Source organism: Lepisma saccharinum, chromosome 2, assembly GCF_977018435.1.
Source record: "Lepisma saccharinum chromosome 2, izLepSacc3.1, whole genome shotgun sequence".
NCBI classification, from domain to species: Eukaryota; Metazoa; Arthropoda; class Insecta; order Zygentoma; family Lepismatidae; genus Lepisma; species Lepisma saccharinum.
Window position 1 is genome coordinate 29,736,090 of NC_139230.1, and position 26,219 is coordinate 29,762,308.

Consider the following 26,219-nt stretch of genomic DNA (forward strand, 5'->3'; position numbering starts at 1 on the left):
TTTCTTGTTCCACAGCCACCATTTTTCTGGCACCACATTTTGTCGGCGGTGTGAGGATGATCTTTCATAGCCACAGGAGGAATGGGTGGGTGCAGTCATCCTTAATGCAGTTCTTTTGAAGGTCACAAAAGTCTTGTAACCATTTGAAACTGAATTTTATAGCCAATAAACATGAAGCAAGGACTTTGGTGTATGCACTTTTGAAGAGATTTTTATTTGAAGGCATTTCTCAGAACATGTGGCAGGAATGCAAGGGACGAAACTGTCAACCAAGAGAGCAATGTTGCAACTTGTTTCTGTCTCCACACCATAAATCATTTCAATGAACAATTGGAAAGTTTGTGCAGAATCAAAAGAAATACCCCACCCTCTTTGCAACCTTCTTGTTAGTTGTTCACTGCTTTCATTTTCTGACACTCTCTTGGAAATAATTATTACAATAGAACCAACAACCAAAGTGCTTATATGACAAAAGCCTATGAATCCATTGACATGAATAAAATAGGCTTTTAGTGCAAAATCCAACCTCTAATAATCAGTCAATTGAAGATAATTTCTACATCTGTTTCTTTGATTTCTAAAATGCTGTTGATTTTCATTTGAATACTGCACAATCATTTTCAACTCAAGAAATTTTATTTATTCTACCTGTACTGAAATCTTTGCAATTTGAATTGTTATTTTACACTGTTTACCTTCTCTTACTAATTTTTCAAAGAAACTTAACACAAAAGAGCTTTGTTAATTTTATGCCCAGCAAATTGGCAGCTTTTTCACACCCTAATTTTATGTGTAGCAAACTGACAGCATTCTGACACCCATTCTAAGGAAGGCTCATCTTGCATGTATGTTTTATTTACCTTAAATAGAACTTTGTCACCATGTAACAATTGTTCACTAATACATATTGTAAATATACCTCTAACCCTTTCTTCTTAATGAGCTGTGGAGAAACATATGCATTCTTCTATATTTAAATAATACACTTCATATCAGAATATACAATAGGAAAATGTAGGGATGGGCCAATATGAAATTTTGGCTGATATAAAATTACTGATACCCGATATTCCAACAATCCGATATAAAATTACAAATTGTTCATTGACCTTATTAGTAGAGGCACATATTTTTGGTAAATAAAAAAGCAAAATTTTGGTACAAAAACGGTCAATTTCGGGTTCAAAAGTGGTATAAAAAAAAATTCGGTGTTATAGGGGTTAAAAAAACCGATCAAAAGCTGTATATAAAATGACATTTTTTTAAAAAAACATTGTGATCATAATCCAAAATGTGATTTAAAAACTTCACTTACTACACAAAATAAACATAATACCAGAGTATTAACTTTATTCCTGTATAAAGGGGTCCATTCTTGCTTCTCAAGTATTTACAGCAGAAGTAATGAATTGTCCATGAATTGCATAACTCTCAGGATAATTGAAACTTCAGAAAGTGCCACGTCGGTAAATAAAACTCTAAATTTCGTGTTTGAGAATATTTCACATTTTGCGGTTCATTTCGCATCATTTCGTGAGAAAAAAGGGTAGGAAAATGCTCCTCACACCTTTCAGAAACATTAAAAATTAACACTAGATTGTGTTAGTTCACATTTCGTGTTTACGTTAAAAAGTAAATATGCATACCACTACTTATTAGTAAATCTACGGTCTCAGATAAACCAAGCTTTTGCATATTCAGACATTTATTTTTTAAAAAAAAAGTACAGAATGGATGTCATATGTTTGTAGCCATAAAAATTGTAAAAAAATGCATAATATTGCACTGAATTGTAAGATATTTATAGATATATCTGATCGGTAAAATTATCTGTAATTGTACCATGAAACCGATACACCAATATGCCTATATCAGCCGATCCCGATTGACTACTGATTAATCTGTTCCATCCCTAGGAAAATGTAATAATTTTTAGTGATATGAAGAACTCCGTTCACTACAGAGCTTCAGATTCTCACATCTCTCAATGAAAATGTTACATACTTGAAGGGTACCATTTTTAAGTAAATGGAATGCTTAATTCATGCAAAGGTTAGATAGTTTGAATTGTGTAAGTTCATTAATAGTGGAATGACAGTAATAAATATTTGGAATTATTTTTGTCACAGGGTCCTCTTCACTAATTTTGAATTTCATTTTAGGATGTGTGTAGAGATGCTGATGTGTACCCATATGTTGATGAGTATGAAGCTGTAGCTGTGAAAGGAAGGGCGATTCCTGTACATCTTGATCTCTTGGTCCAACTTGAAAGTTGCATTTCCAGTTCAAAAACGTGGAAAGAAAAGACTGCTCGAACTTTTCTGAAGAAGAACTCGCATTGCACATTCTTAGAGGTTTGTGTGCTAGAATGATGATACCATGCATGTTATGTAATACTAGTTTTTTTCATATGCAGGAAAGTTATGCAAAATCATGTTGCTGTTTGTAATTGGAGAAGTTGCTGTATAAAGCGGGATCTGAACCACTATGTGCCTCCACTGGGTATCAAACCGAAGACAGAGAAGACATTTCACACTTGCATGTATAGTATTGTTGATTCGAGTGAAACATGTACAGTCACAAACATTTCTGGGTTTTAACAATCCCATGAACTTTCAATGGAATCGTTACAACCCAGAAGTGTCCACGATTGTACACCCCATTTATACCTTCCTGGATTTTACATATTTCCTCATTATACATGCAATCATAATGGTCCCAATAAGGCCACACATTATAATTTTTTTCTGAATTTTTACATTTTCATGCATTTTAGGTAGAACTGAGCTGATACCACTTTACAATTTGTTCAAAATATTGATTAATACTAGTGAGTGAGTATTTCACTCCAATTATAAGCATCAATTTCCCATGAGTTTTACTTTAAAATATTAAAAAATTACATCACGTAATTACAAAATACATTTTTTTCACATAATATTGTTCATACTATGGGAATGAGAGACGCGGTATTAGAAAATTAAGGTACTCACGTTTTCCGCGAAGCTGTATTACATTATTTTCTATTACTTTCGGTAGCCACTGCCACCATCCTCGTTGGAATTCGTTGTGTTGTTGCTTGAGACTTCACTCCCAAAGGACGCTCCTACCATGTATGTCATGAAATCACAGTTGTAACTAAAATGTTGATTTTGTCCCCCAACCATAGTATTTTTTGTGCTATGAGGAATTTGCATTACACCAGAAATGCGCCAAGCAACAACACAATGAATTCCAATGAGGATGGTGGCAGTGGCTACCAAAATTAATAGAAAATAATGTAATACAGCTTCACGGAAAACGTGAGTACCTTAATTATAATATTGTTGCAATGCTAAGCCCTAATTTCAAGTTTTTTCCATCTTGGTCCTGTAGAAAATTGTTAAATCAAGGTTTCACTGTATAGTTTAAAATATGGTTCTTTAAAATATGGTTCAGTATAGATGCAAAATGGATAAGTAGTCACCAATTGATATAAACTTGGCATATGCAAAAATGTATCTTGAAACATTTTACAATTTCCTTCTTTATCACCATTGCAGTATTTGGCAGTACTTAGATTTTTTAGCATGCTGCAACATTGAGCTACAAAACAAACTATAACACAAGATAACGAAGCTTTTATAAGTTGTCTGTATTTTAAAATACCGTATTTACTCATGTACAATGCGCACTTTTTTCCAAAATTTTCACCCCAAAAAAGGTGGTGCATATTATGCACGGAATAATTCAGACAGCTAACATGAAACCGTACAGGGTCATTCCATGATTTTGGGACACTTGCATTGATTTTTCATGTTTACGGAATCCTATCACGTTATATATCATTGTAAAGCTTAAATCCTGCAGTTTCTGAATATGGAAACAGTATTCCATTCAAGATAGCGACACTAATGTGAAATGCGGTTGAAATAAGTTAATCAAAAAATGAAGAAACGTTGTGATTTTTATGGTACTTTGGATGAAAGAAAACATAAGGAAAATGATAATAAAAATTAAAATGTATTACTGGCCAAAAAATGTGACATACATGGAGTGTGTAAATTCCTTAATGGAAGAAATCTTGTGCTGCTAACTGCTAGTTTGAAGGTCCTGAATGTGCCTCGTATAAATGTTACATTAGTCACAGAAAGAAAAAGTATATATTTTGAAAAAGAAGAAATGAGCAATTGAAAAGGTATGATGTCATTCACTCTTGATCAGCATAGGAACAGATTTACAACCTACAACTAAGAAAGCCATTTCTTGAAACTGGATTGTACTGCGCATTATATATGAGATATAATTTTTTGTCACTTTTACCCATCCAAAACCAGAGTGCACATTATACACGCACGCGCACTATACATGCGTAAATACGGTAGTAAAGATTGCTGGCTCCTACTTCATGCACCTGTGAAATTATATGAAAATTGTGAGATGCTTTTTCAAGAAGCATAATGTTGTAACAATACCTCTTTTTCTTTGTATGTAGGCTCTCTCACCAAGATTGGATGTTGGGCTAGACATCATGAAGTCAAAGAAGCGTCGAAATAAAGATGATTCTCTCCCCCAGCAAATATTTTCTGCTGCATCTGAAGGAAAAGATATACCATTAGATCCTGCTAAAGTTGTTGCTGCATTCAAGGTTACTATTGACACAAGTTAATAAAACAACAGGGTGTTTTAACTTAAATCTCCATTTTACTGGGGAGGGGGTGGGGCTTGTATTGCATTTTTAGGCTTCTATCTACTCAATGTTCCCTGTTAAGTAAAAATTCAGGATAAAATGAAAGAGATGATAAACCTTGGTTCATTGATGTAATTGAAGAATTTTTCATGTAATAAAGCTAGGAGAACACTGCTTTTGATATTTAATTAAAATATTTTTCTTTGAGGTCACAAAATAATTTCTTCTTTGGATCTTTTTACGACTGATTTTATAGCAGTGATAACTCAACTATTGTGTTCGGTAATTAGATTTATTGATTTTAAAAATACACAAATAAATTTAAGGAAATTTTGGGAATTCTGTGAATGTTACCAAACAGATGAGCTAGTATCTAGTTTAATTTAGGTGTGGAGTTCCATCATAACATCGTGTGCATTCTATAAAATTTTAAATAATTTAAAACTTTATTATTATTGATTAGGTTGCAGAGGATCGTGAAATGGAGGCTATGAGGTTGCTTCGTATCAAAAACCTGCAGAAGAGAGCAAAGGACATTGGAGATGCAAAGTATTGTTTGTGCCACAAAGGATGGTCTGGAGTGATGTTGCAGTGCGAATTGTGCAAAGATTGGTTTCATGGTGAGAATTTATTTTAAATATTAATTTTTAGTAACTTATCCAAGTTCTTCCTCATTACTTGTACAGGAAAACCTCGTTAATACGATATTGGTTAATACGAAGTACCCTTTAATCCGAAGTTCTTCCCATTCCCCAGCCGATAAGATAGGATTTATAATGTATTTCAGTACGGATAAATCGAAATACGGATAATTTTTAATACGAAGTTGTTTACAAGACCCTTCAGCAAAACTGGTTTCGCTTAATTCGAAGTAGACACCTGCGTAAGTCGACAAGAGAAGATCGAATGTGGAGAGAGCTTAGACGTTATTTTAACTTGACCTTGACATGTTTCCTTGTCGTAATAGCTGCTGACAACTCCAGGGAAGTAGCCCGAAATGCCAGCTGGACATTAACATTCTTTGTCAATGTCCATGGGAGGTCAAGCTCTTTCCCCGCTGAATGCACCACCTTCGAAATATTCACCAGTGCTAGATGAGAAATACGAGATAAGATCACACAAATGTTCCAAAATACAAGACGCGTGGCGCCTGGAAGTCTCACCCATCTGTCTAGCTCTAAGCTCGAGATACAGCAATTTAACGTGAGTGAGCAACTTTTGGCCTGGTAGCTGACAACTTCCAGTAACCACTTTCATTAAAAGCATGTTCTTTCCCGCAAAAGTTGATGTCGATCTTACGTATGTTGCAACTCCAGTTTCCCATTTCATAAGTTTCCCAACTGTGCCGGTCATAAAATTTGCCAAAACAGTGTTTTGTTGTCTGCGTGACTTCTCCCCTTTTGCTATCAGCAAAGGGATGGGGGGGTCCCTTGCTAATTGTTTCGGCCACAATTTTCTTGCTCGTGTGCGCACACTGGCTCCTTTCCTTTGGTGTCTAAAAAAAGCAAACAGTTCTGAATACCTTCCAAAACGAACAAAAACCGCATGATAAGTAAAAGAAAAGTGACCCCCTTCCTTCTCCTACAACAGCTCATTATCCGCCACTGGTGTGCATCGTAATGCGATAATTGCAGAATTCAGGTCCCTCTTTCTTGTTTGAATGCAGCTGTCTGGATAGGAAATATTGCCCGTTGCATGGTAAAAGGTAATACAAGGATCATTTTTTTTCACACTGCTGATAAAAGTTGGATCTTCGACAACTGCCTTATCTTTAAAATGCCCATGATTTATTTCCCTTCTGCCACCTGCTGCTCTAACTTCCAGCCGGTCTCATTGTGTTTAGGCTGCAGCTGGCGCCAGTGTTTAGTCTAGGAAAGCTCTCGCTTGCCGGTAACTGCAATGACTCATCCAGTTTCAAGGAATAAGCGTAATTGTTTTGAATCTCGCAAAGCCATATAATCCCCGCTTTTCTTCAGAACCATTAGCGTGCTGCTGTTAAAACAAAACAAACCGCAATGCTCAATGTAGGAATACGAGAGGAAAAGTTTTCGCCGAGCGAGTGTTTGACCTCCAGAATACTCCTGAAACCTACAATAAATTGTCGATTAATCTGAAAATACGCAAGTTTCGTAAAGCTTGTTTTTAGTTCATTTTATGCTGATGAGCTAAGCGGGATTAAATATACAGTTTAAAGTGGGATCCAAACCAGAGTGATTATCGAGTGCGCCGTGCAAACAGATCGCAAGTTGTGTGTTTACTTTTTCAGAGTGGATTACAATGCAAGTTGAGGAAGAGTTTGAACTGATCCCTGCAAAGGGGGTGGGCAATTATGAAGTTAACTGAAGCAAAGAATACGTGACTCTTTTTGCGATGTCTTTTTAACAGCCGAAATCTCCCGTCTCTTGCTTGCGCCAGTGACTACAGTGACTACCGTCAAGATTCTCCCGAGTTTCACTTCTTGCAGTAAACGAGATTGTTTTTCTTTCCCTAGGTCTCAATACAAACTGGTTTCTTATGAACTAAAATTGTAAGAATTTCGTGGAAGAGCAACGACTTTGCACAATTAAAAGAAAATACCGTTTCTTAAAAGACTTTTTGCCACAACATGCATTCCGTGCATAACCGGTTGTATAACTAGGCAGGATAAATGGTGTTAACCATCTCCTTGGAATTTTTGTGTCCGCGTTAAGCTCAGTGTTCTCATTTTGTGTAACATTTTTTACACTTTCTTTAAAACGTACAATATTATTATATAGTACATATAAAGCTTATTTTCTGAGCTACCACCAAGTATAAAACATCCTTTGTGGGGGTGAATTTATACTCTCTACTTTATTTACACCTGAAAACAGGCGCCATCTTGAAAAGTTTGGATAACTCGAATTCGTTTAATACGAAGTTGACATTTTTTGGTCCCTTGAACTTCGTATTAACGAGGTTTTCCTGTATTTCCTACGCAACTCGCTAGATCTGAAGGGGTATATAAGGAGTAAAAGGTATCGTGTCAAATCAGAAGTTTTCTACATTTCTTAGATTTAAATTTTGTTGTATATCTGATTTAACTCCTTACTAGAAATCTATACTGTTTACTGATATAAATCACATTGTAAATATGAGGATTATTATTTGTACTTCACATGATGCTTATGGATTGTGCAAGGATCAAAATTAAATTGTGTAACTCATTTGTTAGCATACACTGATGATGTTGAGATACTGGGGCATACCATTGTTGACAAACCTGGTGATAAGAGGAATGTAGGAACGCCAAGATGAAGTTGGAATAAGATGGGCATGAAGGAAATCTGTAGTGGATTGTTCTTTACAGGATAGGGACAGATGGCAGACTTCTGTTGTGGCAATGCGAGAGAGTTAGTTAGTTTTTAGGGTTTTATGTTAACAATCCATAACAACACTACTTATCAATGTTTTGTTGTGTAGTGCAGTAATGAATAGCATGTGAGCAGCCTCCCTGATGACATAGTGGTAATGTTGTCACCTTGTAATCAAGAGGTCTCAGGTTCAATACCCAGTGGAGTCACATAGTGGTTCAGATTCCACTTTAAACTGTAGGTCCAGTCCCAATTAGCCTATCTGTGCTTAAAGTGGACTTAAAAACTCCATCAGCTCCACCTAATGAATATGATGTCCAATAAACAAACTATATAACATTACTATGTTCTGCATGTGAGAATGAGATATTTACTCAGTTGTTACCTCAGTTGAATTTTCTGGTGATCAGTAGGAAGAGAACAAGTAACAGCAATTTGATGATAATGAAAAACACAAATTGTTATGTGATCTGATGAAATCAGTTTGTGATATTTAAAAACAAAATTATATTTAACATTTTCCCACATTCTGTACGCCTAACTTCTTCCATATTGTATCTTGTGTGTAACACTGCAAGAAGTAAATGTGAACTTGTGGAAATTTAAAATGTGCATTTTGTTGCTGAATAACTTAGTAGTTGGAGCAGTGACAGGGTGTGCCAGAGCTGAGTCTGTCCTGGTTGAACCTGCATTTTTGCTTGATATGTATGAGTGAACATCACCTGTATGACTAAAATTTAATGTGACATGCTGCTCTATGCTGGGTGACATGGCAACTATTGACAGCACCAGAATTTGAAAGGATGGAATAATTTGTTGTACTCGTGGATAAGACAGTTCTGTGCAGGTATAAAAGTGATTGCAAGAAAAGTACATAAATGACAAAGCTAGATTGGCTCAGTAGTTCAAGATATAGTATGCCAGTGGCTCATATGTGCAACTTGACCAAACTTGCATTAACATTTAGGATTCTTTCTATTTTGTCTTCTCTTCTGGAACCGCATGTATAATGTTGACCAACATTTTTTTTCACAGTTTATTACTATCTTCTGTTTTTTTGCCACTTTTCTACATGTGTGTAGTTAAAGCATGACAGTGAGAAAGATTGTAGGAGGCTTGCTTTTGAACCAATGATTCTGGATTTGTAATGTGCTTTAATGTAATATAAATGTTTGTGACTGTAATCTTATTTAACCATATTTTGTTTCCACAAGCTGGATAAATGTGCTCTCTTGTATGTTTTGTAGGTCTCTGCTTCCTTCACTGGGAATTTGTAAACTTGTTGAGGTAGAGGCTTATGAGTATGAGGGATATTGCTAATCTTGAATATTAATTAGGGATGGGGCAGATTAATCAGTACTCTATCGGTATCAGTCTATATAGGCATATCGGTGTATCAGTTTGTCAGTAAAATTAGATTATTTTACCGATCTGATACATCTATTAGGGATGGGTAGTCTATTGGTATCAGCCAATATAGGCATATTGGTTAATTGGTAAAATTACCGATTAGTTTACCGATCTATAAATATCTTATAGTTTAATGCAAAATTCTATGATTTTTATAATTTTTATGGATAATCTCCATGCCCTACTTTTTAAAAAAGTAAATGTGTAAATATTAGGGATGGGACGATATGAAATTTTGGCCGATACCGATAAAGTACCAGTACCGATAACCGATATTCTACCGATCCGATATAAAATTAGAAATGGTCCTGGAATAACCTGAAAGGTTCATTGACCTCCTTAAAAAATGTGTGTTTCGAAGTGACTGCAGTGCAAGAGAAATTGCATATTTAGACATTTACTTTTTAAAAAAGTAGGGCATGGAGATTATCCATAAAAATTACAACAAAAATGGCAGAATTTTGCACTAAACTATCAGATATTTATCAATATATTGGATCGGTAATTTTACCGATACACCGATATGCCTATATCGGCCAGTACCGATAGAGTACCGATTAATTGGTCCCATCCCTAGTAAATATACAACTTCTTTTGCATTGCAGTCACCTGGAAACAAACATGGTCATTGAACCATTCTGGTTCTTCATGTATCATTTGGGATTTTTTATTGGATTGGCAGAATTTCTGTATCTGTAAATTTTATATCTGTTCTTTATAGGTATTGGCCAACATTTCACATAGGCCCATCCCTAATATTAATGAAAATATCTTCTTGTTCACTTCAGCAAATTGTGTTCCACTACCAAAGACTGGCTCATCAAAAAGCAGGCAGAGTACTACTGGAGGACCACAGCAGATGACACCATCGTTGCTGAAGGATTTCAAATTTCTTTGTCCATGTTGCTTGCGAACAAGGAGGCCAAGGTTGGAAACCATACTCTCCATACTTGTCACATTGCACAAAATACCTGCCAGGTTGCAAGAAGGTGAAGCTTTGCAGTGCCTCACAGAAAGAGCCATGAATTGGCAGGTAAGTTAACTACTTATGCCGAACCTTTGAATTGTTAAAAAAACATTGTTCCTAAATTTGGCCTATTTCTTACTTCAGAAAACAGATTTATTTCCATGCTTGATATAAATCACAATTAACAATACAACTGTATGTATGTGTGGCCGCGGTGGCTCAGTCGGTAACGTATCTGACGACCATGCTAAAGGTCCCGGGTTCGATCCCCGGCCGGTTCAAATCTGGGAACTTTTCTAATGTTGGAAGCAGGCCTGGCGCCCACCCAGCATCGAATAACATAGGTAGAGTCCAGCGCAGATAATTCTGCCGTGCAATGCGCGACAGAACTAAAGAAGCAGTGTTGCTAATGGAGCAGATAGAAAAATCGCTGCGGTGCGCCGATGCACAGCTGTTACGTACAACAATAAAATTAGAGAATTCAGGTCTATCTAACGTTGAGTTTTAAACGTCATGCATTATACGAGGACTAGGATTAATATGTACTAACAAGTGACTATGTATGTAGCTACATACATATGGACTAAAAATTCGCAAAATATGAACTAACACATACGTAAAAATTACCAAAAATGCTGCAAAGAAGACTTCTTCATACGATTCCTTATTTGAGTGATTTCAAACAAAATAAAAAAATATATATATTATTTTTCATTGCATTAATGCACTGGTGGCGTTCTAACTTTTCACTCCCAAAACCCGTATACACTGGTATGGAACTGCAACGGCAGATAATAACATGGCAACGTGTTAAACCGCTACAATTGCACCATAACACTCCTCCTGAAGCAGTATTATTATTTCCTCTCTGAGATCGGCGACAGTCGGTTGCCTTTGTTGTACATTTACAAAGGATGCCGGCTTCCACAACAATAACAAGTACATATACTGCCACTAGACGATAAGCTGCGCGGCTTTTTCTTTTGTTATGAACCAGGGCCGGCGCTAGTCATTTTGCCTCCCTGGGAGGTGGCGGCAGATGCCGCTCTATTTCGACCCCCCCCCCCCCCCCCCGGTCATTACGCAGCAACGGAAAATTGAAAATCAATATATTCCTAACTAAAACATCAAAATATAAAATAAATAATGAGACTTCTTATGCTATTTCAATACTATTCAGCGCAAAAGAATATCTCGCTCGATCACAGTTTTCAATAGGCTTATTTTTTTCTTCTCTTCAAATTTTGCCGCTCTGGGCGATGGGACGGTTCGCCCTCCCCTTCCGCCGGCCCTGCTATGAACTTGGTCACCCATCAAAGCATGGCAATTTTAACACAGAAAACAATATGTATCGCATTAAGCAGCAAAAATGACAGCCTCCTCTATGCAATTTCTACAAGAACACGTGCCGGAGCCAGAGTTGAAATGATGTTGGAGCCACATAATTTATTTATTTTGAATAATTCCAAAATTATGAAATATGAACAATTTGTTGCTGCTGTTCGCTGCTCTCTTGCCAAAATGCTTTATTGGGATGCTAACACCATGACTGGCTTCCTCCTTCATGAACTCGTGCACGTTGCTTAGAATTTCCCGAGCTTGGCTATGCAAGGTTTTTGATTTCAACTTCGACAGAACTGGAGGCATTATGGAATTTAACGTTCATTAGCAAACACACACTTTTACATACACACACGCAATACACGCACACAACGTCAAACCGGTCAAATACTTAGTATAAAATAAAAATATGGTGCTTCCAATCCAACAAAACTCACCGCTACTTTACCTGCCTTTTCCCCTTCCGTGACAGAAATAGTGCTTCATTATTACAGTTGGCAACACTAGTTACTAGCTAGCCAATGAACATGCACTGCATAAAAGAAGCAAGCACTACGCCGTGCTATATTGCCACATTAGCGTCCCTACCGAACGGTGGGAACCGCGAGTGTGTCCAGGAATGGAATGACAATGTGGCAACAATAGCGAAGGTTTTCGAGCAGGGTAGAACACATAATGCTAAGAGAGAGGGAGACGAAACGAAAATTCGTTTCTACGCAACGGCAAATTTACGTGTGTGGCACTCTACCTGGGGGAAACCCTGGGGGGTAAAGGCAGTCAGGGGCGTGATGCTGATCACATCACCCCCACTCATGGCCGGATCAAGAAAGTGTGGGGCGTTACCCCCACACCCCCTATACGCCTTACATGGCGTGGTGCTAAGCCCAGGGGAGCACTTTACCTTTACCTTTTTTTTACTGTATGTACATGAAAGGGTATAAATATGCTGGAAGGGGGGTATAAATGTGCTGAATGATATTCCTGTGATCAGGGTTTTTGAACAGAAGCAGTAATTATGAGGACGTGATAGGTGTAAATTTGGCTACAGGAGACATTGAAATCTGCTAGCTGTGTACCCAAGCTGCAAATTAAGCCACATTTGTTATGTACCACAGGGAAAATGTTATGTTCTTGTTCTCCATACATCCTTATAATTATGGTACAAATTCATGTGCAATCATGTTGCAACTTCACTTTTCAAATCATTTTATTTTTTCATTTATTTGTTAATGCAAATTTTTCATATTTCTGTTTACCTTCATGTACCTATTTTACATAAGAACTTGTATTATTCCATCTTATTTCACTTTTCCCCTTTAATTAGTTAATTTTTCTCCACATCCCATTATATGCTTTATTGCTACTTGTGGTTGTAACAATGTTGTTGCCCAACCTTTATTCATTTTCTTTCATCCTTTGTTGCCATTCCTTAAATTTGTTGTATTGAAGATACTTATGCTTAATTGTGAAAAAATTAGTGTTCCTCAAAGGTGTAATGATCCTTGTATTAAAATGTCTTAAGGTGGGGGGGGGGGGATATTCTAATTAAATGTAACATATATGGGTTCATCATTCAAATGAAAGTTCAGTCCTTGCATTAAAGAAATATTCTACCACACATGCTACTTGTTACAGTATATTTACTCAAATTTTAAATGCAGTATGGGAAAATCAGAAATTTACCTTCAGTACTTGTTAACGTGATAAAAAATTTTCCATTCACAAAATATTGAGAAATAATTTTATGTATTGAATACACAGGATACAAACTTCCATTCATTTTGGTTTTTCTTTCTTTAAAGATTGCAGCTACTGCTCAATATTTTTCTGAATTTTTAGTTGAATTTAGAATGTAGAATTTTAATATTCTGTGAATTACGCAAAACTCCAACATTATTAATTCTGAGTTAGTGTCTAAAATCTCTTATGATGTATATACAGATAACATATCCATTCCCTTTATCTTAGATCCCAGTGAATATACTTATGAAAATTGACAGGTATTCACTGTGTATCTACATTATCATTGTAGATATATTTATACATGTCAACTTCCATGTTTCCAGGATAGAGCAAAAAAAGCTTTGGCTACAGAAGAAATTGCTAATGCTTTAGCAAAACTGTCTGTCATGTCCCAGAGGCTAGTGGAAGCTGCAGCGCGAGAGAAAACTGAAAAGATAATAAGTAGTGAACTCAAGAAGGCAGCAAGCAAACCAGAGTTGCATCGTCGTGTTCGTGCAATTTCTTCTCTAAGTGGAATTGCCAATGAAGATTCCTTAGGATCTCAGCCTAGTCCTCACCAACCAGTAAGTATACAATATACTAATTCTTCTAATAATGCAGTTACTTCTAATTTTCATAGGTTAGAAATGATGAATGAACAGGATTAGAGTAATCTGAAACTTTAGATCAGATATTGAAGTTTCCAGGAATCAGTTATTCATATTATGATAATGATAGCTTGTAATTTTTATTTTATTTTGGATGATTGGTTAGACTGTACTGGAAAAAAGATTCATTCGGAATGAGTTCAATAGAATCCTAATTTAACTAACATTCCTCAAAATTATTTGTTTCCAACCAACTCGCAGTGCATAAAGGACTTTTAGTTCAGAAAACCATTAACTTTTTAAAAAGTATAATGATCAAAATGACCTTGTGTGGTTTACCCCAAAGTTTCAAATATCAATTACCAAGGCTGATCCAATGCCAATGTATTGGTATCAGCTTGACTTGCAGTGAGCCAAATTATCCTGGAAATTATGCAAAATTGAAAATTTTCATTTACTTTGGGCTGGTATCATGTGAAAAATTGATTTTAGTGATTAAATAACATATATTGCAATATTCCAATGTAATTTCAATGCTTGTATGGAAGTTTAGCCAGACATTATTTTTTCTTAATCCCTTTCCATTCTAGTAGGCTCCAAATTTGCAACAGGAATTGGCAAATATTAGTTTCTATTGAAAGTTAAGTAATCTATATCTTCCATTGTTTTGAAAAAACGTTCTGCTTTACATATTTTTTTGTCTTTCTAGTCGGAAGCTTCCTTATGTGCAGATGGAGAATTTACTTCAGAAGGTGAAGTTGTTGGTCAAAGTGGTGACCCATGTGAATCATTCTCACAAGGATCTTTCAACAGGGATGAAGACGAGGAAGATTCTGTGCCATCTCTACTAAACTCGGTACCTTTAAGTGCGGATGATGAAGAAGCATCTTACACTGATCTTCATACTTCGTATAGTAATTCTGAACATGCATATTCCTCAGGTACAGTCATTGTTTAAAGTTTAATTTCTTTCATAGAATATGTTTTTTTTTACATAATAATAGCAAAAACATAAAGGAACTAACAATTATGACTTCAGGAATTGTTATGCAATATCGGAATTAGTACAAAGTTATTTTAGCTTAGTCTTATTAGCAGAACCCTTGTTTTACATTTTTCTGTCGCCCAAAGATGTGTGGAAACTTAAAGAAACAGGAAACCATGAAGGAAAGGTTGAAATTCAAATGTAGATTAGGAGTGATGACATAATCGATTTTGGAGAACATGTAATTTTTCAAACAAGAATTCTAACAAGAAGGGGTGAGGGTGTAATGTAGAATCCTGAAAGAACAACCAAGACGTGCAGTGATAATCAGTGTAAAGGTGAGGTGTTTTGGAGGAAGGAGGGTATCGCCTCTTTTACCTGCCACTTGGTATGGAATGTCAGACTTGTTGAGTATGGCCTGTAATGTAGCAATGTGTGAAAAATGAGATTGCTGCAAAAACAATAGGGAGATAAAAGGAGGCATGATAATCTTCTGGCAATTTTTGTTAACATCAACACAGCTTGGAAAAAGTACGATGCAGAAAATGTGAGTTATGCTGTACTTAAGATCAAGGTAAGCATCCTATTCTTTAACATTGCCTTTTCCTGGGGTCTGACTGACTGAATTTATTAACTGGGATAATGTATGATGTGGAAACTTAAGGTTCCATGGTACATGCAGCAAAGTTAACAGTTGCCAAAAAAGTAAAATTATATCCTGAGAATATTTGTTTCATGTACATTATAGCATCTAAGTCAGTTGCAAGTGGCGGAAGGAAACACAGTCGAAAATCACCTTTGGTACCTCGTCAGTTAGAACCTCCAGTGGTGGCCCTTACAGAGCGTGCAAGAGCAGAATTGGAAGAGCTTATGATGGAAGGTGACCTTCTGGAAGTAGGACTCGATGAGCCTTATCATATGTGGAGAATCTTGCAAGCTACAAAACCAAGACAAGAAGAGAAATTCTCTGATTTTGAGGTAAGTTCTGTATCTGTTTTCAGATGTAATTAATTCAATCACCACATATTGCTCGTGAAACAAGAAAGTTCAATGTTGTAAACAAGACTGATCTTTAGGGGACAAGGTACAATTTCCCATAATGTGCACTTGGGCAGAGCTGTATCAGCTGATATCAGTGGTATTAGTATCCTAAAGTATTGGTTACAATTTATGTACCGATACTGGCAGATACTTTTCTGGTATTTCATGGGATCCATAAAAATCCCACATGACACTTTCACGGAAATTAGTTATTCTGGAAATTATGCAAGATTCAAAGTTTCTTTCTATTTTGTATCAATTTTGTGTGAAAAACTGGATTTTGTGATTACATAACTTGTAGTTTTAATTATTGTATGTTTAAAGCAAAACTCTTGATAAATTGATGAGTGAAATACTAACAAACTAAAATTAATCAATATTTTGAGCAACTTTCAATTAGTATAATTTTGAAGCATTGGTATCTCTGAGATTATTGGCATTGGTATGGGTATCCTCTTGGCTCTAATGCACATTTTTTTCATTTGTCAAAATGCTCACAGTTATTAGAAAAAAAAGATGTCAAGTTGTAGGTTCTGGATTTGTCCTCACTCTGCAGTTGCAAGTGGATATTTTGGAAGTCAATTATTTATCTACATAAAGCTTATTGAAATATTGTTAATAAATGTGTTTCAACTCTCATGTGTTTCTTGTGGAGAATAATAGGGCCTCCCAATGGCACAGTGGTAGCGTCGTTGCTTTGTAATCAAGGGGTCCCAGGTTCAATACCCGGTGGAGGCACATAGTGGTTCGGATCCCACTCTAAACTGTAGGTCCTGTCTCGATTAGCCTTACTGTGCATAAAGTGGACTTACAACAACAAATCAATCAATCTTGTGGAGAATAAATTCATCATCTGTGTTGGTAATGTTCTGTCTTAAAGGTTAACTAATTTCAAATCGAGAATCTTGTAGGTTATAACTGTCATAATGCTTGTGGTTTTTCATGTTTTGACACAGTAAGCACTGACATATTTGTAAACACATAAAATGTACTTACTTTTCCTAACTTGTTTTTTAGGCACTGTCAATTTTAGTGCCCTCTGCCACCATCTATGGCCCAACGTTTTAACATAAGTTAAAAAATGGGGTAGTGGCAGAGGCTGCTGAACTTAGAGATCCTAAATGTGAGGTAAAAGTATGTATGCTTTATATGTTTCAGAAAATAAAGTGAAGGTTGTGTTCGTCCCAGTTGAGTAGGAAAATTTTCAATTTGCATACTTTTTTAAAAAATGTGAATGTAGTCAAGTGTTTGCTTTTTCATCATGCATTTGTGGTGAGCATAGAGGGTAGAGATGCTGGTCATAAATTACTACTGGTAAAATTACACTATTAGCATACAAAGTACTGTACATATCTGTCTAATATGCTGTTTAGTTTGCTCACTATCTTGTATGCAGAAATGAAATATACTTTCACTTCCTTTTTCTTTTTGCTGGATTTTCAATTTTTTCATTGCAATTGTGATCTTCTTCAAGAGAAATGAACATAATTAATCCATTAGTTGATAAGCGATTGATAATGAAGATATATTTGCCTATGCCAGTTTTCTTGACAAATTTTATCTCATTGATTAAGTATTGTTTCAGAGACAGTAGACAATTACTTCATGTTTTATCAATATCACGTCTTTCAAATAATTTTTATGTATTTTGTAATATTTATTACTTCTATTGTAATCTACAAAGTTTACTGTTGTCTTTCTCAATTGTAGTTTCTGTAAATGAAATAACAAACAAAATTATTAGAAGTTTTAGATAATTGTTTTGTAAAACAAGGGATTGTCTATTTTTTGCAGCAAGATATAGAGGCTGATGGCATTGGTTCAAAGTTAGCAGTTGATGGAGAGAAGAAGAAATCACGAAAAAGGAGAGGTGATGACCCAGAAGGGAAAAAGTTGAAGGTTAAGATTCGTGGATCTGGCGAGGATGATGCAAGTGGCAAGAAAATGAAGGATAGGAGGAAGAATGCTGATGTCAAGGATAATTTGAAGAAGGCACGCAAGGTATACTTCAATCCCCTGATATTTTAATATTTCTATTGTACTTTTCTTATTTTGTTATGTACACACACACACCATGCTGGCATGCACAATTAAACTTTGATTATGCAATTATGTATTTTTTAAGGGTCAGTGGTTATAAAACTTAGGATGTAGAAAATTAAGTGGAAAGGAAATGTAATGTGTTAATTTACATGGGAAAATGTAAATTGAGGGAATGTGAAACCATGGTTTCACAGTGTATAATTTTCCTTTTTTAATTTCTAATATTATTTGTTCCAATAAGTGGGAAAAGTTCATGTTTAGAAAAAGTGTTGTGGTAGAGAGTTTAGTTTATAGAGTGTGTGTGTGTGTGTTTTTGTTTGTGTTTGTTTGTTTTCTTAATGAGTCTAGTCGAGCAATACTTCAAAGTTGGCATGGCAAATGTGAAGGCTTGTAAGATAAGACAGTATTGTAGTTCTTATAGATTGTGTTAAAGGGTGGAAGGAAAGAGCTTATACTGAGGTGCATATTTGATGAACAAGGCACAAAACAATATGTGATGTGTGCAAGGCAAGCTCATAGTTTTTCTTTTTGCATTACAGATGAAGAAGAAACCTGAAGTTGCAAGAAGGAGAAGCTTATCTCGTGTCAGGAAAACTAGAGAAATGGAGTCGGATGATGATGAGGACTGCGCAGCTGATAAATGCCTGAGACCAACTGGTATGTAATGTTGATGGAGACAATAATAGTTATGACTATAAGTAGGATTTAGGATATCTACTGGTGCCCATCAAAGTTATGAACAAATATGAACCAAAACTGCTGTATTTCTAGTTGAATCTATGTTTTTCAGGGCTCTGTGGCTAAACAATATAAAATGTAAGAAAAACGTAAGATCGAGGAGAATTTGGTAACATTTTTCTTCCTTTGAAATAGGAAGGTAAAGTGTATTATGCAGGGAATTGTAAAATTTGTGAATATAATGTCAGTATGTATTAGGGCTAAGCTAATACTGATGTATCTACATCGGTGAGTAAGTTTGGAATGATACTCCCGAGTTTTGTGTATGTGTAAAAATGAAGGTGCACAATCCAGTGGTGACATAATCCAATATCAGATTAACTGTTTTTTTCTATATTTCTTTGTTTACTGTTCACCTTCAGTATTACCATAATTTCAAACAGGGAAATAAATGTATTGTTTTTCCCCCTAGGTAATGAAGTCAATTGGGTGCAGTGTGATGGAGGATGTGATCAGTGGTTTCACTTATATTGTGTTGGGTTGGGGAAGAATGATATCAGAGAAGATGAGGATTACATATGTGGGAAGTGTGGGAAGGTGAACCCAGCACAACTCGAGCCAGTATATGTAAGTATAGATACGTTTGTGGAGTATTTGTGGTAGTGTTTTTTGCATGATTTATAGTGTGGTTATAATATGCTCAAGAAGTGTTGTAAAGTACAGACGCTAAACAAAGATGCCATGGGAGAATGGGAATATCAGTAATTTCAACCAGAAAGATCAAATTTAAAGTACCTTATAAGTATTATTGTGGACAACAATTGTGAAACAAAAAGTCTGATGAACTATGAATTCTCAGCTGGAAATTGAAGCAATAAATGGTGCCACAGAAAGTATGTGAGAATTCTAAATTTGTGTGCTTGTCAAAGTTTTTGGCTTCTTTGTTTAGTGCATACACCTGTATACACTGTACTGTATGAGTGTGTGTAGTAAGCACTAACCTGTATTTATGTTTCTCCTTAGCCAGGCTACATAATTTTAAAACTTTTCTTGTCTTACGTAGCAATTTCAGAAAAGAATGCAGGCTTGTTGCAGTAGCACTGGCAGACATTTCCACACAGTGGCAGCAAAAAATCAGTTGAAACCAGGGCTGGTTCAGTAGCTCAGTTGGAAGAGCAGTGGTGCAGTATGCCAGAAACACCTGGGTTCAAGTCCTGGTTGAGCCTGAATTTTTCACTAAAATTTTTGCATAGTACATCTCCTGTGCATTCAAAATAATAAGGTTTACTTCTCTTGTTCCATGGATCATGAAACTATAGTTGTTCTTTTGGCATTGTATAATTTTAAATATGTACACACACATAACAGAGAACCACGAAAATGGTACAAGGAAACCTTTTAAGTGGAAGTTCAAAGGATGAAAGAAATTTTAAATGTAAACTAATTTTATATATTCAATGCTTTTGAATCCCTCATTTTCCAAATATAAATTAACAGCAACCTAACCAGGGGTCCCAGGTTCGAATCCTGGGCTGGGCATGGATGTTTGTGAGTGCCCATTCATCAATTTCATCGTACCATCACTCATCCTTATCGTCTCAAATTAGCCAAAAAGTGGCACAAAAAGTGAAGTAAAATAAAGCCAATGAATCAAGCAGCAACCTAAATGCTACTACTATGAAGAAATATTTAGGCTTATTAACTCATGAAATAGTTTTTTTTAAATAATATTTCAGGTTGTAGATTGAAACTTCAAATAAAATTTAATTTTTTTTCTTAGTGTTTTCGAGCTATGCATTTTTTAGTACTTTTTCATTTATCTTTAGGGTAGGATCATTTTGCTACATCAAAACTAAAGTTCCGAGCTTTCATTATCAATGGAAATATTCACAGCATTGCACAGTGATCCAGAATGTCAAAAAATCTGCAAAAATATAAATTTTCGCTTTTCGGTAAGGGGATAAAACATTACCACTTCCGTAAACAACTAAATGGTGCATGAAACTGTCATAATTTTTTTTCTCTAAATTTATTATTTGTTCTTCTTTTCGGGCCTCAAAGTGGCAGTTTGTGAAAATTGAATTTTCGGACTATATTTTGTACTTATTTTTAAAACTTGTAGCAATTATTTTTTTGCCGGACAATATAATTGTGCTAGGTAGATTCACATCTTCTCAGTAATGCACAGAAAAGGAATACATATTTGAATTACAATAAAATATAATGTTTTTATTTTTGACTTCAAAATACAAAAGTTATGAGTTAACGTAGCTTTTGCTGCTATTTCCCCGCAATGATTTCTAAAGCAAAGGATACTTTAAAGTAGGGGTGGGACTGATTAATCGGTGCTCTATCGGTATCGGCCGATATAGGCGTATCGGTTTATCGGTAAAATTACCGATTATTTTACCGATCCGATATATCGATAAATATCCGATAGTTTAGTGCAAAATTCTGCCATTTTGTTATAATTTTTATGGATAATCTCCATGGCCATCTTTCTAAAAAAGTAAATGTCTAAATATTAAACTTCTTTTGCACTGCAGTCACCACGAAACACACATTTATTAAGGAGATGAATGAACATTTCAGGTTCTTAAGGTCCATTTCTAATATTATATCGGATCGGTAGAATATCGTTTATCGGTATTGGTAAATTTTATATCGGTACTTTATCGGTATCGGCCAAAATTTCATATCTGCCCATCCCTACTTTAAAGTATTGTGAAAATGGCACGGGAGAAAAGTTTTGCTATTTTTGACAAATTTAGCTTATTTGTGAACGTGTGCTCCATTGTTAATGGGTCAGCTGGTAACCCTGAATCAAACGAGGTTACGTGTGCGTGTGCTAGGGGAATAGGTCAAGTCTGATTTTGCTATCAGCTGATGCTTAATACGTATAGAAGTAGTGCAGTGTAACAGAAATTTATACAAATGTCCCCAACAACCCCTAAGACCTCCCAAAACCTTCATCAACACCCTCCCTAAAATTTTCCCCAAAGACTTGGCTGTGTAAATTTTACCCAGAAGCAAAATTACTTTGTAAATCATGAGTTATAATTACATTAAAGCATTTTATTAACAATATCTTTATTGGTTAAACTAATTGTATTAATTTTGAACATCTTTTTTTACTTGACAATTGATAAAAATGAGAGAAAAGATCATGTTTAAATACCAAGCTGAAACGCAGGAGTGCACGTGTGGTTGAAATTTACACAGGCGATGTTTCTACGGCTCTGTGAGGGCAACTAACGAAGCCTCATAGCTGATTCAAGTCATGACATTCAAAACTGTTTATTGGAAAGGTACTGAGAAGGGTCGCCTCAGGCACACTCGGTAAAGATGAAAGAAATATTTCAAAATCATGTGGATCATTTTTACCCTTTCACGTGTCTTTGCGGGTTAATGGGGATGGTGTGTCATAGAAGTCAACGAAACATTATTCCTGAAAAATCTGATGAAGATAGAAATGATCAAATTAATCATTTGTTTCATTCGTGTTAGATTCTATAAATTTTTATAATATCTCTTAAGATTGTGTTAAGACCTTTAGTGTTGATGTGTCACGGTGCTGCAGCAAACTATTTTAAGGATATGAAAACTTGCTGAAAAGAAGATACTTTTCTTAAAAATAATTGAAGTTCACTTTTAAATAAATGGGGTGTTGGTAGTTGCTTTTTCTTCACTCTATGCAATCTCAAAAGCAGATTATCAGTTTTGAAGAACGTAGCGACAGATATAATAGGCGTTAAACTGAAGAGCTTCGACGGGAAAATACACCTAAAGAACTCGCATTCAAAACCAAAGTACATCTAAAGGAAGAAGGAAAGATATCGGAATTAGTGAATAAATATTATTTAATGCCTTAAAAGATACTAATTTATCTTGAAAGTGATTTGATAGGAAGTCTGTTTTCCTTGGTTTAAACATTTATTGCGCATAAATTCATTTTAACGATACTTCTCACATTTATTATTACTATTATTATTTTATTACTATCATTATAATCCTTATTTTTGTTATTAATTTATTTCTGGAAATGTATTTCGGTTTCCAAGTGTAGTGTCTAGTTTTACTGTGGTTCTAAGTGTGTATTGAAATAGGTCAAAATTATACTTTTTGTATAAAAATCAAAATAATCAATCTGATGTGAATTCTGTGGACCCACAATGTGAATTATTCCTTAAAATTGCTAATCTTACACGTTTGTATTGATTTAGGGGTCAAATAGAGTGTTCCTGATTTTTGCCGATTTTTTCCGCATTCCGAATCACTGTGCATTGCTGCCCTGATTTCCTTTGGGCAAAAAGAAAAAAAAAACATTAGCAGCAAATGAAAGAGAAAATGAAGTAATGTCATAGCTTCAGAAATGCCTAAAATCCCCAAAAACGTAATATCTTCCAAGTTCATCATTGATCACCAATCTATCTCTGTGATGCTACAAATTCAGCATATTTCAGGAATTCTCCCAAAATCTCAAAAACGCTCAATTTCTATATTTTATGTTGCAAAATTATGTTCTTATTTACAAACTTTATTTCTCCTTTTTTCTTGTACTATTAATTGTCACCAGTTGTGTGGCTAAATGTTGCAAGAAATCATATCTACTGATTTGAGAGTTCTCAGATTTTCAAAATGTTACAAGAAATGGTGATGATCACTTTATACAGTGGAACCTAGATTTTACTTTCCCAGATTTGACATTTTCCCTGCATTATAAACTCAGTCTTCATTGTCCCAATATAGCAAAATATTACAAAATTTTCCTCAATTATACATTTTCCCAAATTTTAAGTTTTTTTAGTTTGTTCCCCTGAAAAATGTAAAATCGAGGTTTCACTGTATTTAGTGCAGATTGACCAACATAGAAGTCCATCATTAATGTTATAAAATTTAAAATGTGAGTACAACATAAAATACAATGCCAACCCCAAGGACAATTTAGGACTCAAGTCACCTGGAGTTTACAGGATTGCTTGCAACTGTGATAATGCATTCATGCATTGGCAAACTGGCCAGAAATGTCAATGAAAGAAGAAATAAAGCTGAATATAACTGTCCATTATGTATTGGGTCATTGCACTTTTATCTGTAAATATCATATCAGTATATTTTCAGCTAAAATTTCAAATCTGTTTGTCCCTACAATTTATTTCACCAAAATGGTGTTTGTTCGTTCATCTGTTTCTTCACTTTTTAATGTTTGAATATTGCACCATTAATTTTATTTATTAACACAGTATCACATATAACAGGGCAGGCACAAAATTACTGTTTTTTATGTGTTTTGCACTTCAGATTACTATGTAGTGTTATGCCACTATGTGAAGTGGTATAGTGGTATGCCACCTCACATAAAGTGGCATACTCTTTTATCCTGTTAGGTGTGCCATTGGATCTAAACAAGAGTGTACATTTTAAATTGAATTTAATTTTAAAAATTATATTCCTAGATGCTTTATACTAACATGGTGTGCTGGCAGCCTTAAATGTAAAAGCATTGATTTAATCAATTTTAATTTATGGCCTATGCATTGTGCTTCCACTAATTTCTGGTTGATTCTCTATGTGTAAATTCATTAGCTATCATATTCACCTTTATATTTTTAGGCGTGCTTTACATTTTTGTTTATGGTTTATATTTACAGCTTTATATGAAATGGAGGCATTTATTTTAATTCATTTTTAATTTTGTTTTGTTATGTTGTACAGTATGTTTTAAGTACATTTTTCTTTTTTTTTCTTTCTTCTTTCTTCCAGAGAAGTATCATTGGGTCTTATAATTTGAGACCCAGAAGGTCACATATGTTTAATCTTTCCAGCCTCAAATGAAAAATGGAGGAAGATGTTTGAGTTAATTTTTCAGCAAGCTACAGTATTATTAACAGTATTATTTTTCCAGTTAATATAACTGATTTTTTTAGTAACACTACATTTTTGTTACAACTGGATTGTAAATGATGAATGTATCTAATTTAGTTCCAATAAGCAACAGTATTATTAGCTGTATTATTTTTCAAATTAATACACCAGTTCACTACAATACTAACATATTTTTATGATCGAGTTTGTGTGTACAATATAACACAAATTATATTGTTTCTTGACACAGCATCAGAAAAGTTAATAGGTGAAACTCTAGTCCAGATACTATCACATCAAACAGTAAATACATGCAATTTTTTCCTACCAACATTAGATAATCTCCCTATTTCTTCTGTAGTTTTTTGTAATCAATATGACCATGATATTATTTTCGTTCATTCCCTATCTTATAATATTCATACATTTTGCTGCGTATGTGTAACTGTCTTCTTGTCTCAGATCCTTAGGATTTGAATTGACACTCTCCACATGTAATACAGTTGCACACATGTTATTACATGTTTAATCAGGCATGTTTGCCTGCAAGTAACACTTCCATTTCAATACAAATAAAACAAGCATGAAATTTTTAGATAGCAGTGTTTCAGCCTTGCATACAAAGCTTTCATCAGGTTAATGAGTTTACAATGAGTTACAAGAAATGTTAATCATGCTTAAGTTGTTGCAGTTACTTTAACAGAGCTTTTTATTTTTTTATAAATCATATTCTTTGTGATCATATCAAATTTTCTGTATGACTACTAAGTATCATAACACTGCTATCATTGTTTTATTTTTTCTTATAGTTCCAACTATATTATTTGTCCACTGAAAGTTTAGTATGTTATTAGGCAGTTGAAAGTGTCTATTTTCCTAAACCTGTTAATTTTGAAAATTCTATACAATCATTAATTTATGCAAATATCTCCCCATTTAATATTTTTTTTGTTTATGTAAGCTTTGTAAGGAAAGCTGAAATATTGCTACATAGCACGTTTACGCTAGTATAATCTGTATTGAAATGAGTGTTAATAAGAAGCAGTGTGCATCGTTGAGAAAAATTACCATTTGTCTGTAACCACATTGAAGTATATATGAACATCCTGCTGATGACAAAGTTTAATGTAATTTTGAAAGCAATTTTATATAGCAAATTTGAAATGTGACTCCACCATTTTATTTTCATTTTGAATTACCTGGCTATTTTCAGACATATTACCCCAAATTACTACACTGTATAACTTGGAATAAAAGAAAACAGCAGGAAGGGCTGGGTCATAGTATTACTGCAACTTCAGTTTGTAAATGAAATATGGTGTCCAACACTGCAGAATGATGACCAGTTCAGAAATGAAGATGATAGTGGTACAGGAGGGAAGTATTTTAGCCAGAATTGTCATTGTTTGTAAGGGGAGGGGTTAGGAAGTGGAGGGTACAAGTCTGGAGGGAGGGGAACAACATTTTGGGGAATATTAGGGATGGGTTTCTGTAGGATCCTATGAAGACCGGGGGACTGTGTATGTAGACATGGCTCTCAGCATTTTCTTTGAGAGGG

General features: G+C 34.9%; 1 protein-coding gene across 3 annotated transcripts in view; it reads left to right on the forward strand.

The window, feature by feature from the left end:
- LOC145983979 (lysine-specific demethylase 5A-like) overlaps positions 1-26,219 on the forward strand; it is a 119,340-nt gene that overhangs the window by 76,166 nt on the left and 16,955 nt on the right. For all 3 annotated transcript variants that reach the window (XM_083117218.1, XM_083117217.1, XM_083117219.1), the window contains 10 exons: positions 2,163-2,354; positions 4,475-4,627; positions 5,133-5,289; positions 10,200-10,444; positions 13,786-14,025; positions 14,759-14,990; positions 15,783-16,012; positions 17,870-18,076; positions 18,658-18,775; positions 19,269-19,423. In XM_083117218.1, the coding sequence (XP_082973344.1) occupies positions 2,163-2,354; positions 4,475-4,627; positions 5,133-5,289; positions 10,200-10,444; positions 13,786-14,025; positions 14,759-14,990; positions 15,783-16,012; positions 17,870-18,076; positions 18,658-18,775; positions 19,269-19,423 (1,929 nt within the window). The remainder of the gene's footprint in view (positions 1-2,162; positions 2,355-4,474; positions 4,628-5,132; positions 5,290-10,199; positions 10,445-13,785; positions 14,026-14,758; positions 14,991-15,782; positions 16,013-17,869; positions 18,077-18,657; positions 18,776-19,268; positions 19,424-26,219) is intronic.